The sequence below is a fragment of the Glarea lozoyensis genome (assembly GCF_000409485.1).
Source record: "Glarea lozoyensis ATCC 20868 chromosome Unknown GLAREA3, whole genome shotgun sequence".
Classification (NCBI taxonomy): domain Eukaryota; kingdom Fungi; phylum Ascomycota; class Leotiomycetes; order Helotiales; family Helotiaceae; genus Glarea; species Glarea lozoyensis.
Window position 1 is genome coordinate 255,349 of NW_007360998.1, and position 14,633 is coordinate 269,981.

Sequence of the window (14,633 nt, forward strand, 5' to 3'; positions counted from 1 at the left end):
TTTTGGATGTTGCGGAGTCCTGAATAGGTTCGGTCAGTGATCAGGAACCGGGACTGGGAGTGGAACATGAGCCGCTAGAACTGTACGTGAGCATCTCGCGGCGGCTGAATTGGAAGGAAGATGCTCGTCTTGACTCGTATTTCAGTATACCTATTACTCCGTGAGAACGTTTGGAATTAGGACTTGTCACGAGTTTGGCGATAAGCAAGGAGATATTTTGGAGGGGCTATCGAGGTATGAGGGGCACATGTTGGCTCCAGTTGCGAAGTGTATGGTGGTCTTTCTATGTGGGCGCCTGGGAGGCAGCGGAGAGTTGAAACGTCGAGGTTCATAGTTAGGCCTCTGGTGTACGTGTGACAGGAAAAGGGTACGCGTATCGTTGTAGTCGAGTATCGACCAGATTGATGTCTATGTTTCCGCCTAAATCAGACATGTCGGTCTGAACCGCAGCAATTGGGGCTGGTGTTTGATCGGGCATGGTTCCGTGGAACAGGGCGCTCCAAGTGTCCAGACGGCGTGAATACGGAGCTCGCTTAGGGAGGGGAGGGTAGAGCCGAGGAGAGGAGATGAGGGCAGAAGTTGAATGAGTGCAGGTAAAGTATCTGGATAAGACGGACTTATTCGGAGCCTCAGGAAGTAAGATGAAAGGATCTGGATCACGAGAAGTCATCGCAAGAAGACTGTTCGCAGAAGCGTTCTCGCTGAGGGTGTATTCGGGGGAGGCTGTGGCATTTATCGCAACTTCACTCGCCAGTCGAGGGGTCACAGACTCATAGTCTTGTCAAGGGAAACACGCGCGCTGCGTACTACTCGAGGCACCCACTCCATACGGGACGTCTCGAGGCACGGGGAGGCCCAAAGTCTCTTAGCGTGTGAGTCATTCGAGAAATCCAGCCGTCGTCTTACGCTGAAAAGCGGCGGGGGAAAGGAGCTGGGAAAGGGACTCGGATATAGGAAATGTGTGCCACCAAAAAGAGCGACAAAGAAAAGGACTTGACGGCCATGGACCACAATCTGGTGAAAACCGATCATAAAAACATGGCAAAAATTCTATGAGACATCTCAAATACTCACCTCCACAAACATGTGAATAGTAAAAATTAATCCATCTTCAATCATCGCTGAATCCCCTCTCATTGACACACCCGTCCGCATCGCAGTCAACCCTCGCCGCTTCAACCCGCCACGCCCTTCTCGCTTACCCACGCACCATCGGCTGGCCCCATAAAGTGATCTCCTGCCCAGCTGCCTCAGATCTCTTCTTTCCTCTTCTCTTCTCCATCCACAACTCTGACTCAACCACAACAACACCACGAACATCACAGACACGATGTTCTAAATCACCCGTTCCCCAGTCTTCCCCTTGACACATCAGTCATCATTCCGTCCCACTTCAAAACAGTCAACCACTCCCCTCAACCACCACCGTCACCATTTCTTCCCTCGGAAGATTTGACCTTTGAGCCTGCTCAGCGTTTTCGCACAGTTCCCTCAACCGCCACGATACCTTCACAAGACTCCCAAGTCTTCACCACGGATTCTCCACCACCATGGCTTCCCTCCAGTTCATCGAGCCTGCCGGCACAACCATCGCACAATCATCAACAGCACCACTCTCCAGCCGCCCAGCTAGATCAGGACTTTGTCTTGTTCGAGAGTCCAGCTCCTCGCAGTTCCCCTAGTCTGTCCCATAGCCACGCCGTAACAGGCCAAAATCGTCGTCACTCTGCCCATTTGGCATCCGCTCTGCAAAATCAGAGAGTCGCTGCGATCATACAAGCAACTGGACATTCTATTTCTACTTCGAATCTCACCAATCGGTTTCCTTCTGCGCAGAACCACCAACCGAATCAGTTTTACGCGTCTTCTGCGCCCTCTTCCTCTGTACAATTGCAACAGCAGCGCGCGACTCGACCGCCTGTCCCACTGTTCTCGCAATCAACTGGCAATATCCCGCAAACACCAAACATGGCATTCCAAGGTACTTATACATTATTCACTCCTTCGCATGCGAACCACTGTGACTCACAACCTGCAGACATGGATCTCTTTGACGAATTCACCGCCTTCGAGGGTGGGGCCTCGGCGAATAACAACTTCAACCACCACGGATCGGCTTACTCTTCTCCTGCAGTACCAACCATCTACGATCCGCAAATGAACTTGTCATCCTCTAGCTCCATCAACATGGGTACCGTTTCGCCTCAAGATCTACTTCGCTCGCCTTTTGCTGGGTCACAACCTCCTTCCACATCCTTCACGAATTTGACTTCACCTTCCACATATAACGAATCTCCAGAATATGACGAGAGTTTTGAAGCGTCTCCGTTTGTTCAGAGCGACAACGCAGTAAGTGGTGTGGATCCATGGTTCCCTCTTTTCCCTGCAGACGAGACCACCGTCGAACAACCAAAGTCAGAGGATTCGCCTTTACTGCCTGAAGAGGAATTACAAGTTGCATCTCATCTTCGATCTGCTTCTGGAGGTCGTCGACGATCTGGCACTGGAACATCGCCCACTGGAACGCATGCCTCTATCGCTGGTATCAACGCACGCAAACGGGATAAGCCTCTTCCGCCTATCGTTGTTGAAGATCCCAACGACACTGTCGCAATGAAGCGTGCTCGCAACACTCTTGCCGCACGTAAGTCTCGTCAACGAAAGATGCAAAAGTTTGAGGAACTGGAAGACCGAATCGCAAATCTAGAAGCAGAACGTGATCATTGGAAGGATGTTGCTTTACGGAGAACAACTGGACAATCAGGCTGAATCTCGATGGATAGCCACCGGCATCTCATGGATTGGAGGGGAGACTTTGAGGTTCTCTTCCTTCGGAGGTAAATAGTAGCAGCAGACATAGGGGTCTCATGCAATGACGCTATTGACCGTGGATATGTTTCATTAAAAGTTTCTGTATCTCGAGAGATGTTTTTTCTTTACCGGCTGGAAGTCTTGACAGAATTCGCAGCGACGGTTATTTCACATTTTGCAGCATGGGGGTTTCACTGAGCAAAGGGAGTCCACTTGGATTTTCTATTTGCTTATGGATGGCATGCATGAGGTTTCATTTTCGAGCATCCTTGATTTCCTATCAAGGCGTCGGGCTCAGTTTATGTGGTATTTTTTCCTTTTACGACCAACACGATGTGGTTTTGTCCTCGTTGGGTTGATGTCTCCTCCACTCTGTCTGTCAACGTTTTCGGAGACTAGGGAATGGGTGACGCAAATGTGTGGTGCGTTTTAGAATCATAATACGAATCGTCTTTGATACAAACTTGAGTATTTTGGTGACTGTGTATGTATGTGACTATGCTTTTGACGTGACTTTGTCTTTGACATGACTTTGTTGTTGCTGTGACCAAGCCTATGTATGATTCTTCTCACCACTGGTTTGTCGTTTGGAGTTAAAAGTCTGACTCTAGATTGTACCTGGGTGTTTGCCCTCTTAACTCCCTCCCAATCTTTTTTAGGATACAATCACAACGACCAGCACCACCCGCACAATCCTGCGGGTTTCGCATATGTCGTTACCCGTTCACGACGCAAAGCAAACCATCCCAACTCATTCCTTTCCCTCTTCTTTAACACTTAATAATCGCACGTTCTTAATTTTCTTTTTTCTTTACTTGATTTTCTTATTCTCGGGTTCTGGGGTTATATCTTGTTAGGAATTTTTTTTATTATACATGGGGGGAGGGGTTTATGGGTTTGTCATGACTTGGGGGGAGGGTGGAGGGTAGAGTCGGACTCGCCTTTTCATCCTCATCCTCATCTTCACGTGGCGCACTTAGGTTGTGGTTCTCTAGTTGGGTGTCTCAGGGGATTTGGGTGTGGCTGTGTATTCACTTGTCCTACATTAAACACCAATATTTACGTGTGATATCCACAATATCCTGTAATGTGAATAAGAATCAACGGTTGGTCGTGATCACGATGGATTTTAGGATGTGAATGAGGTTACTGCTTTCTGAATGTGTCTCCTACCTACCTTACGCCTCTATAAACGAACCATCCATCTCTCATTCACTGACAGCCATATCTACAACCCTAGAGCGAAGATCTTCTAGGGAGGCATGATGAGGTGGTGATTTTATATTTCGCGATATAGTAGGATTACTTGAGTAATTAGTTGGATAATGGGTGTTGGAAGTAGTCGTGAGGGTGATATCGAGGTGTGGGATCGGGTAGATGTGTGTAGAAGGGTATAATATTTCATTCATTGAGTTGTAAAAGCTACATAATTCATATCATCGTGATTCAAACTCCTTGTCCAAGAAAATCCCCACCTCCGCAAACACCAAATCCACACCATCATCGCTTATACCAAAGCGAAAGCGATAGCAACACCAACCACCAAAACACTAACAAACCCAGGACTCACTCTCCCAGCACCAGCCTTCGTCTCACTCGCGGCCGGAGCCCCCGCACTCGTCGCACTCCCTCCTGTTCCACTCCCTCCCACAGTCCCAGTACTCACACCCGTCCTCTCCATAACCCACACCTCACCCGTGCTATCGCTGCTGAACCACAGACGTCCCTTGCCATCTAGCGCGAGGCCTACAGGACGGAAACAGCTGTCTGGACATACTTTGTTATCTGGGTTTTGGATGATGATGTTGGAGGTGTTGGTTGAGTCGGAGGGGAGGGTGGGGTTGCCGCCGGCGAAGGGGAGGGAGGTTATGGAGTAGCCGATGGGGGAGTCTCTGTTCCTGGGGGTATGTTAGTGGGAGGTGGGAAGGGAAGAGGTATGGGGAGACTTACCAAGAGCCGTGGAATGAGACGTATGCTTCTGAGCCGTTTGGCTGGAAGAGAATATCCAATGGCGCGGTATGCGCCTGGAACGTCAATCTCGGCGCTGTCGTCTGAGTCTCACAATACTGATCATTCAAGTTCGTGCTCTGGTTCAACGCAAATTGATCTCCAACCTTCAGGTCCCCTAGATCGGGTATACTCGTATTCCAGAGAGCAAAACAGTTAGGGTACCCGTAGTTCCCACGCTCAGTGGTATCATTCAGGTAGCCGTGGAAATTAAGTTCCTCGCCAGGGTTGTTAACGTGGATGTCAACGCCATTACGCTCGACTTCATCAGCGGAGTTCTCAACACTGTAGATTCCACCAGTAGATGGGTCTTCTGCTACACCGACCGAGTTGCGTAGACCATACCCAAGACGAACGCCAGAGGTAGAATAATCCAAGGGCTCAGTGATATTCGTGACGTCGAAAGCGCGGATCTGAGCACGACCCGAACTTGTAGATGCGGCGCTGAAATCGAGGTTATCGCCGCTGCCACGCGATACGACGAGCATGCCTGGCTGAGACTGGGACATCATGAGCGTTCGAGTGACGTGTTCGCCATTTTGCATGCCCGTGATGAGGGTTGTGTTTGCGCCGGTGACGGTTCCGGTGGTGGGGTCGTACGACCAGGAGAAGACTGAGCTACTGGTGGATGCGTAGATGGTTCGACTGTCTGCTGAGAGAGCTAAGCCGTGATTCAACTGTCTTTTGTGAGCTTAGGTTGTGTGAAGAAGGAAGGGTACCGACATTGGGATTGTCGATAACTTTTGTCGAGTTCAACACAGACAGACAAGTTCCTCCTCCATCTTCAAATGCTAATCGTACAATCCCCTCGCTACGGTCTGCTACCAACATATTCCCCGCTGAATCAAATACGATCGAGCGCGGAGCATCGAGTTCTTTGTATACAAGCTGCGCACTCCATCCATTCGATGTGACTGGTGCTGGATAGTCTGGTTTGAGAGTGCAGTTTACCTGCGCCAGCGCTGGCACGAGGAACGCCGCAAGGCTTATAATCGTCTGAGTGCTTGAAATCATCTTCTCTTGCTTCTTTACTTGCAGAGAAATTCTGCACCATCCCAAGGGAATGCGCTCAAAGATAAGGAAATCCATACTTCAACCACCGCAAGCAACATGATGCCGCCAAGTCCATCTTCACCTACCAGAACTCTCGTACCCCGCTCTTGTCCTCTAGTTCCAAGCTCGATACCCCTCCAATGGTGGGAGGTGGGAGGAGAGCGGGACGGCTCGTGAGAAATGGATTGTATGTGTGCGATGAGCTCATTGAAGGTTGAAGGCTCTTGGCCGTGATGTTTGTGGTCGTGGGGTGAGGACGCTAAGCCGATTTCGGGTGAGGGAATAATCCTCCGATCGGTTCCGTGGTGTTGGATTTTATGTGATGCGAAGTGTCAGCGTATTCCGGTTTGGGATTGATGGTGTGAAGGGTTGTATGTCGCTGATTTCTAGATGCAAGTTAAACAGTGTTGTTATAAAGTGCTATGAAACGTATATTCGGTACGAACCGCATGTTGACCCCACTATTGATGCCATTACAGTCCATGACGCTAGTTTTGTATCGGTGCCATCATTGTGGAGTTTGTCTCTCAGAGAACATGGAGTTTTTTCTTCGATAGAACATCTAGAGTACTCCGCTTTAGAGTAGTATTAGCCAAGCTTGTCGTCCTGGTTCTGGAGCACCTCTTGTCGTCTCGCTTAGATAGGTTATTGCACCAACACCGACAAATAACTTTCCTTTTTATATATGCCAAGATTAATTCTCTCAACCTGTTCAAGCCCTCGTGACAGGTAATATAGGTCTTGGGCCAGCCATCTGTGTTACTGGTGTGAGTGCTATGATTGAACGTGTGGGAGTGCCTGGGTAGCTGGATAGACATCGAAAGACCCATACATTGTGAACAAAAGTCAAAAGGCGCACTCAATAAAATTTTAACATATCCTATATTCCATCCATCATCTCTATTGAACCCGAGCTCTCTTATCCTCGTCCCTCCCAAACGTGTATATGTACATCGATATTATTAACCACCACGGTGCCCCCCTTGGGGCTGGGGCTGGGGCTGGGAGACAGCACTTCGTTGCGAATCTGACGGGTTTTCAGATTGATGAACCCGCGGCCGTCTTGACTGCTGCCAGGGCCAGACGCCATCTTTAATTCGTACCTCGATGGATGCAGCACACCAACCGAGGACGAATAATCCCGCCAGGCATCCTATAACTATCCCAACTACTTTCCTATAATCTTTTGCATCGGCCGGGCTGGTATAGTGGTAGTAGTACATGGTCGGTGTTGATGATGATTTTGAGGTTGGGAAGTTGATATGATGATGGGGATAATTGTGAAGTGTATGTGTGAACTTCTTTGACTTGTGTGTCGATTCCGGAAGGGTTTTGCTTTTATGGGTATCTGGTGTAGACCGTTAGTTTGAAGAGGTCTGAAGTGAGGATCCTGCGGGTTTGTGTAAGAAGGGGAAGCATTCTTTATATCTAAATCCAAGAATTGACTAGAAGTAATCTTCTGTACACCTGACCCCTAAGCTGTAGAAGAGTTTGGTACCTAGTTATTTAGTAGCAGTATAGTTTGATATAGTGCTTCAACGACCAACATAACCGTGGTTACGGAGCGCGACTAATGAGACTAACGCCATGTGATCTCACAATTGAAGAACTGCTTAGGCTCTCCACTTAGAGAGTGCAACTACCGACTACGTCTTTACTTTGCTTCTTATATCTGCCAAGATTAACTCCTTCAACTATCAAGCCCATCACGGCTTCCAATGAAAAGCGTCTTTCTGCTACCAAGTCATCTATCAAACTAAGCGTAGCAGGCGCTCTTCTGAGACACAACTCAATAGGCGGATTTGCCGAAAGCAGTTGACGAGAAATCGTATATTTCGTCAATAGGTTTAAGTAAATATTATAGTCGACTGACACTTATTTGGTCCACCGCGAGCAAGGGTAATGGAGGTCTTAGGCGGCCTGTTTGTGTTATTGATGAGAGTCCTAGATTCAAACGTGTCGAGGGGCTTGATAGATGGAACATTGAACGAGCCTTCCATTTGCGAGCGGAAGACAGACTCAATACTTTTAAAATTTTGTTGATACAATCATTTCCTACCACCGCTTTATATCTCCTCCATTGGAGCTAAAATCTCCACCCCGCCGTTCTCGCTCAATTCTGGCATCAAATTCCGCTTGCGCATCAAGCTGCCCATCCCTTCTTCCGCTCCCTTGTGTTTCCTGCGATGAAGAAGCCTGACTCGGGGCCTGACTTGGAGCCTGACCTCTCCTTAATCTGTCCCATGCTGAACCTGTGCTTTGGGGTGCTGCTCTCGTGTCTGCAGATATACCTTGACCACCTGTAGGCGATGCGTCGTCGAAGAAATCAAAAGACTTGGCTTCAGCTTCCGCCGGGGCTGGCCTCGATGGAACAACTGGAACTGCTGGTTTACTCTGCTGGAAGTCCTCCTCAGTATAGATTCCCCCAGTTGGGCTCGCATCATCGTAATCCTGCTTTTGTGGTGCCGGCATTGGTGCTGGTTGTCCTGGCCGTCCGTTTTGACCCTGTGGCATTTCCAGACCTCCTCTCCTTTGTTGTTGCCGTTGTCTAACCTGGCTGATAAAATCCTTTAACCTAGGATCTTGCATCTCACCCACAGTAGCTACACTCAGAGCATAACTTCCAATGACCATTTTGGCTAGAAAGTTACCCGCTGCAGCATACCAAAATCCTCTGGCCAAATGCCAACTCAGAACAGCGCGATATCCAACGACCCAAGGCGCCCTTGTATGCGGAAAGACTTCTCTGTTGAATGTTGCTTGGTCTGGCTGGTACATGGGAAACCGAAATGTACTCGCAGTTGAATATGCTCTATATAATCCTCCTCCAATGCCGATGATCGGCGCATAAGACATGATTTTAACCTGCTTGCTGGTCCAATAGACCATGGCAGTCATTTCTTCCTGCGTAAGATGTCGTTGCAAGACTCCCCCAGCACTCTTCGTCTTCGAATTCACCCCGCGAGCAATAAGGTCATCGTTATATCCAAACAGGGGTCCGATAATTGGAAACGGCCGTGGCATTCCTTCCATGGAGATGTCATACTCGGCTTTGCCGCCTTCGCCGGAATAGGTATCGAAAGCGGAGGGAGGGGGGTTTTCAGTGAAGCCACCATCCGACTCGGATGCGGTGGAGTTTTCGAGCACCATTGTGAAATACTTTGACGAGCGTCTACCAGCTCTCAGTAGTATGTAGATGGTCTACCTGCGCAAATGAGCGCCGGCGTGGTTGTGCTTGGGAACTGCTTCTGTTTCTTGTGCCAACCAAATATGGTGACGTCCGATGGAAGTTTCCCCACAAGAGGTACCAGTTTGAGCTTGGACCCTAAACTGCCCAGAGCTCTTTTCTCAACCACCTTCCGGAGGACAAAATAAGTGGCAGTCAAAAGACGACATCAAAACAATTCACGAAATATCGTCTAGTTACTCAATGAACTTGGCACCCTATCATATATTTTGTCAATCATTTTGATTTAAGAGATCAATGTTTTCTTAAGCTTTGTTCGACTTATTCAGCCCACAATTTATTGAGCAGGTGACAGACACTTATCTTGTCCTCTGCGAGACCACGTCTTCATCCTCCCTTCGCACCACCTCCAGAGACCCAAAATGAGATTGCATCCACGATCTTGAAAGCCAAGAAGTCTTGTTCTCCAGAATCCTTCGTATCGCGTCCAACCAACTAGGATATCTGAGACATCTGGAACCAGAGAGAGTCGTGGTCATACGACCCTATCACACTGGCTGTCGATGATCTTAGCGGAACCACCTGTCTCAGATGTGTTATCATCAGCATTTGAACTCTCGAGATGAGAAGTACCTAACGTTCTGCTGCAATACTCGTTTATATCGTTAAGCAGATGTCTTCTAGCGATGCCATATCTTGCCGACGTGGATCAGGCTGTAGTGCTCTTTATAGGAAAGCCCCTCAGTCGTTACTCGTGTTCTTCGTAGATTATTTTGGGATTTTGGTGAAGGAGAGTGCATTTCTGCTTGTTCAACTTCGGAGACCTCAATGTTGGAGCAAGAGCTCTGCAAGAGTATCAGCTGAGCCACAAACCGATTATGCACACCCTTGAGCAATGGTCTCAAGTACTTTCAGGAATTTAGTGCGAAGTGATGTTTGAAACAATATTACGAGTCCAACTTTGAGTTGGTCTGTCGTTTGTTGGTGGCTGCCAGAGTCGTCCATCGGCTTCAGATAGGCTGTCTCAGATACCTAGAGGCATCCAAGTTTCACATATCATGTTGTGTCGGGCCATTGTCCAGTTTCAATCCATACGCTCATATAGCCTCTGAGAACACCGCATTTGAAAAAATAACACAGAGCTCAAAGTCATTTCAAACCTATGGCGTCATCGAAGAAAGACAAGAACTACGCGAATAGTCGTGCTCGACGACACTCGGGCACAGTGGTCGTCACCCATGGAAAGAAATCGAAAAAAAACAAAGATACTGATTCAGAGTCCTTGTCTTCATCTTCCACCGATGCAACTATAGCCGAGACGAAGAAATGCCCTCTTCGATTTATGATGGCGGGCATGTTAGAGTCGAACATTGAGGGAGAAAGAAAGGGTCTGGGTTGTCCTCTCAGACGCGTACAACTCTGGCATACCATACCTCTTTGTCTGCTCGCAATCATCAACCTTTTGCTTGTCATAATAGCGCTTCTGGGATTGGCAGGTTATCGAATCGCTGTCTACACGCAACTCTTTCTACTTCGCGCCTTTGATGTCAAACTTGGCGACGCATTAGACAACGAGAATGTTGCGATTTCGGATGAAAGATCGTTCTCGAGCGGACACAGTGGCTGAACCTGAGTACGCTGTGGCTTTTATCATTCGCATATACCCTTGTCGTTTGTATCTCGTTCTTGCGGTTAGGAGGCCTCATGGAATATGTGAAAGAAATATTGAACCGGCGCTGGGGTCACAGATAGGAAGTTCAAGTAGTGCTCGCTTACCTGGAGAGTCGGGAAATGAGGGCCAAATCGATGATACTACCCGGCGATATGGTGGCATCTTTGCAGTCCAAGCTGCTCAACGTTAGGTCAAGTCCTAGCCTATACTTTGAGCTCAGAACGGCCCTGCATGGCGGGGAATGAACAGATAAGGTTTAGGAGGGGAGCTTGACTTAAAGGACTGCTCTGCTTTTGTCCACGGTTGGGAGGCTCGAAGTCTGGGATGTTAATACATACATACCTTGTCAACCGTAAACAGAAGTTTTTTATCAAAGCTATCATGTGCATTTTATATCAGCTATTTCTCATACCACGACTTAGCCGCCATGCAGATAGTTCTGATCCAACAGGCTCGAGAGCTTCCATCTCTAGGGCCTGGATGCTGTGATGTTCACTTGAAAGCTCGTTGTACCTCTCACTTGGAAGCTCGTACAGCGCCAAGCTATCCGCATGTAATTGTGCTTTCTCTTCCAGTGTATCTTCCTTCTTTTCCTCCGTCGTAGTTACATAGGGTCGCCTTTGTCTTCTACGCCATATCATAAGAAATGCGAGAACCGTACAAACCATGAATAATGGCCCTAATACCGCGCCAGCTATCCAAGTAGGTCTCTTCTGTTCGACAACAGGAATGTTTGTAGGAGTACTCGTTGGGGGAGAGATTAATCTGTCTGAATCCAATTAGCAATGGCTACTAAGCTTCCTAGTCTCTTTACTAATTGTGGTGCTAGAACCTATCTCGGAAGCATTCCTCGTCAAATACAATGTCGTTGAAAGTGTTGCCGTACTGAAAAGTCCCAAGCTTGAGGCTGCCGATTGAACGCTCATAATATACGCAGACTCGCCTCCGGGCGAGGCCCCGCAGAAGCTTAGAAATGGTTCAAACTCCGGAACAATATATGTCGTCTGAGATTGCGTGAGGTTAACGGCCGAGTTCTTTACAACGCAAAGGTTACAAAAGTCAACGTCTACAAGAAATGCAGACCCATCGGCACACAGCGCTGGTGATTTCCCAACCCGCTGCGCCTCGGTGTAAGCATCATCTATGGACGACATTAGATATACCATCTAAGCTCTTAATATTTGACGCTAGAGAATCTAAGACTTACTACATTGTGCAAAACAGACTGTCGGAACGGAGAGGACATTCTGTCTTTTGGAATTCCCAACCAGTTTAAATGCTCCTAGGATTATTCGACGAGCCAGAGACATGATGCGATAGGGATTCTTTAGGCGTACTGGTCCGTATTAACCTTTATCTTCAAGTTTGACGTTGATTTCACAAGCCTGTGAGACTCACCTGAGCTGTGTTTTTACTCTGAGTGGGGATGCCATGACCACATAGTTTTGGGTGTGAGGCTCTGGTAGTAATACAGGCCACCACAAATGTGAAGCACTTAACCGTAACGAATCATATCATGGTTTACAACCGCCGGGTATGGTTGCATCATATGCTGTCTTTCCATGCACGTTGTGATTGATTGATAGGATCCTTATTGGGGGCCGATCGTCAAGTTCGAATCGCACAATAGTCTAAGTTCGGATGAGACTACCAGTCAGGTCGCTGAGTCCGTGAAAACTGCTGCCGTGCTATGAATAATCTCATAAAGGGGTTTGATCTACAGATCACCAACGCTGTCCCAATCCTGGGGGTGAGCGAACTTTGGGGCGAATTGTGGTAGGAGCGCTGTGAGGTAACACGAAATCTTAACCTACTATGGGTACGTTTGAAATGGAGATACTAATAATCTATTTGAGACTCCAGATAGCAAATTTTAAAGAGGTAGCTCTTGGTCGCTATCATAAGTATATCTTGCTGCACAAACTGTACCAGACCACACAAGACCGAAGAAATAAACCCTCACCTATCACGCCAACATCAATACCTCTAAGATCGGAGATTACGTGAAGAACAATTCGTCTTTGACTTTGCACTGATTCTGTCCCTATTTCTGAACGATCTTTACATCTATGGTGTGAGGTTCGTGTTAGTATCGAGTATCCGTCACATTATGCTACGTAAAGGGAAGAGTCCTGAACATTCGACGAGTGGTGTAAGAGCCGAAGTAAGAGCGCTTCATTTGATTCAATTTCTAATAAGTAAGATGCTAACTAAAAAATTTCAACTGCCGAGTCATTCCTTTTTCTGTACCAATTTTTTCAATGATTCAAATAGTTTCACTTACTGCAGTAAACTTTTCGAGTTTCTTTCCAAAGAGATGACGCCCAAAATATCATTTCGACCCCTACAATTCTAGACCTTTAGAATCCCACAATAGATTTTGCAACACCTCGCCAATCACCTGTGTCCGCACGGGTTTCGACTTTCTTGTCATAAGGAGAGGAGTGGGCAAGGCGACAGGCGTTTTCTTTGAATTCTGACTAAGATATATCTTGGGAATCTTGATCGGAAGATTAGCTGGGAGCTCTATTGAAAGTTTATTGCGATACTTACTTGGGAAGCGGATCATGCTCGAGTCACATTGACAGGTAGATCAGCTGGTACGACTGGTGGGATGGCTGGTGCTGGTATTGGAAGTGCAGGTACCATTGGTGGCCCTGCTGGAACACTTGGGATGCTGAGACTTGCGAGACCGAGGATGTGTGCTAGAGCTCCGCGGATGAGAACTTCGACGTTGGGGATGATGAATTGTTGTCTTCGAAAGTTAGTAAAGGTACACTTTACCATCAGCGTGGAAACTTACAATTGATCCAACAAACTTTTCGCTTGTGGCGGCGTTGAAGCCGGTGTACCGTTAATCAGAACTGCCTCGAGTCCATATTGCGTCGACGAGAATAAATTCAGATCAGATGTTTGTGGCATACCAGTGCTCGATTCTATCAAGCTATTCTGTGCGGGAATGGAAGCTTTGATAGCTGCCACGGCTTTAGTAGCCAAAGAGTTGATATCCGCTTGTGTTACATTGCCTTCTAAAACAGTCAAGATGTCTGAAAGGGTTTGGATGAGCGCGAGGAGTAGAGCGACGAGTTGTGGGAGCTCGGTTACGGCGGGGATTGGAGAAGGAAGCACCACAGGTGGAGCTGGGATGTCGGTTGGCGTTGGAAGGATGGCGGGTGTTGAGTTGGTGGCGGGTGTTGAGTTGGATGCGGGTGTTGGGATGTCGACTGGCGGTGTTGGGAGTCCTGGTGGGAGAGGAGGGAGATTGACTGGTGGAGTTGGAAGTTCTGGTGGGAGAGAAGGGGTGACTGGTGGGGTGATCGGTGGAAGCGGTAGAGGCAGTGGTAATGCCGGAAGTTTTGCTGGTGATGTTGGAGGAAGGATACCTGCTGGTTGGGACTGTTAGATTGATGGAGAATAATTTGGTCGGTTTCTGCTTTTACCTGGCAAAATCCCAGTTGGAGCAGCAATAATTGGCGTTAAGCATAGTGCTACAACAATTGCAGCGAATGTTGATTGAATTGCCATCTTGAAAATACGATTATTTGAAAATTGAGCTTGTAGCGAGGAAATAGCTATCCTTCACTTTTCTCTTTCTGTCAAAGCAGGAACATATATATACGACTGTCGTTGATCCCTTTCCACGCCTAGGAATGCGTCTCTCTCTCACCCCATCGCGTGGTTTTTGGTACATCTATACTGTTTCTATACTACACATGATGCTGATGGGCTGGTCTGCGCAACAGCATTCCAGACCAGGCGTTCCGTGTTGTTTCATGTGCTTCGCGGTTTGGAAGGGGTTGGAATGGAGCGGAGTCGTGTTCCGTAAATTACGCGTAAATGACTTTCAGAATATAATTGAACTCCAGAGAACGCGTTTAGTACCACGCTTGACCTTTTTATAAG

At 47.8% G+C, this 14,633-nt stretch overlaps 7 protein-coding genes across 7 annotated transcripts; 2 read left to right on the plus strand and 5 right to left on the minus strand.

Moving 5' to 3' along the window:
• Positions 1-1,198: 1,198 nt before the first annotated feature.
• GLAREA_00082 (uncharacterized protein) lies at positions 1,199-1,372 on the minus strand (the record flags this gene model as incomplete). The annotated part of the gene is made up of 1 exon (XM_008084842.1): positions 1,199-1,372. The coding sequence occupies one exon, from the start codon at positions 1,370-1,372 to the stop codon at positions 1,199-1,201; it is 174 nt and encodes a 57-aa protein (XP_008083033.1).
• A 596-nt stretch (positions 1,373-1,968) lies between these two features.
• GLAREA_00083 (uncharacterized protein) lies at positions 1,969-2,769 on the plus strand (the record flags this gene model as incomplete). Its single annotated transcript, XM_008084843.1, has 1 exon — positions 1,969-2,769. One exon carries the CDS (start codon positions 1,969-1,971, stop codon positions 2,767-2,769), a length of 801 nt encoding a protein of 266 aa, XP_008083034.1.
• A 1,549-nt stretch (positions 2,770-4,318) lies between these two features.
• GLAREA_00084 (Soluble quinoprotein glucose dehydrogenase) lies at positions 4,319-5,832 on the minus strand (the record flags this gene model as incomplete). The annotated part of the gene is made up of 3 exons (XM_008084844.1): positions 4,319-4,709; positions 4,762-5,495; positions 5,542-5,832. 3 exons carry the CDS (start codon positions 5,830-5,832, stop codon positions 4,319-4,321), a joined length of 1,416 nt encoding a protein of 471 aa, XP_008083035.1.
• Positions 5,833-7,926: 2,094 nt separating this feature from the next.
• Positions 7,927-9,021, minus strand: GLAREA_00085 (uncharacterized protein; the record flags this gene model as incomplete). Its single annotated transcript, XM_008084845.1, has 1 exon — positions 7,927-9,021. One exon carries the CDS (start codon positions 9,019-9,021, stop codon positions 7,927-7,929), a length of 1,095 nt encoding a protein of 364 aa, XP_008083036.1.
• Positions 9,022-10,220: 1,199 nt separating this feature from the next.
• Positions 10,221-10,685, plus strand: GLAREA_00086 (uncharacterized protein; the record flags this gene model as incomplete). The annotated part of the gene is made up of 1 exon (XM_008084846.1): positions 10,221-10,685. The coding sequence occupies one exon, from the start codon at positions 10,221-10,223 to the stop codon at positions 10,683-10,685; it is 465 nt and encodes a 154-aa protein (XP_008083037.1).
• Positions 10,686-11,125: 440 nt separating this feature from the next.
• GLAREA_00087 (uncharacterized protein) lies at positions 11,126-12,040 on the minus strand (the record flags this gene model as incomplete). The annotated part of the gene is made up of 3 exons (XM_008084847.1): positions 11,126-11,499; positions 11,545-11,871; positions 11,938-12,040. 3 exons carry the CDS (start codon positions 12,038-12,040, stop codon positions 11,126-11,128), a joined length of 804 nt encoding a protein of 267 aa, XP_008083038.1.
• A 1,255-nt stretch (positions 12,041-13,295) lies between these two features.
• GLAREA_00088 (uncharacterized protein) lies at positions 13,296-14,255 on the minus strand (the record flags this gene model as incomplete). The annotated part of the gene is made up of 3 exons (XM_008084848.1): positions 13,296-13,485; positions 13,534-14,116; positions 14,171-14,255. The coding sequence occupies 3 exons, from the start codon at positions 14,253-14,255 to the stop codon at positions 13,296-13,298; spliced, it is 858 nt and encodes a 285-aa protein (XP_008083039.1).
• Between the last annotated feature and the right edge of the window lie 378 nt (positions 14,256-14,633).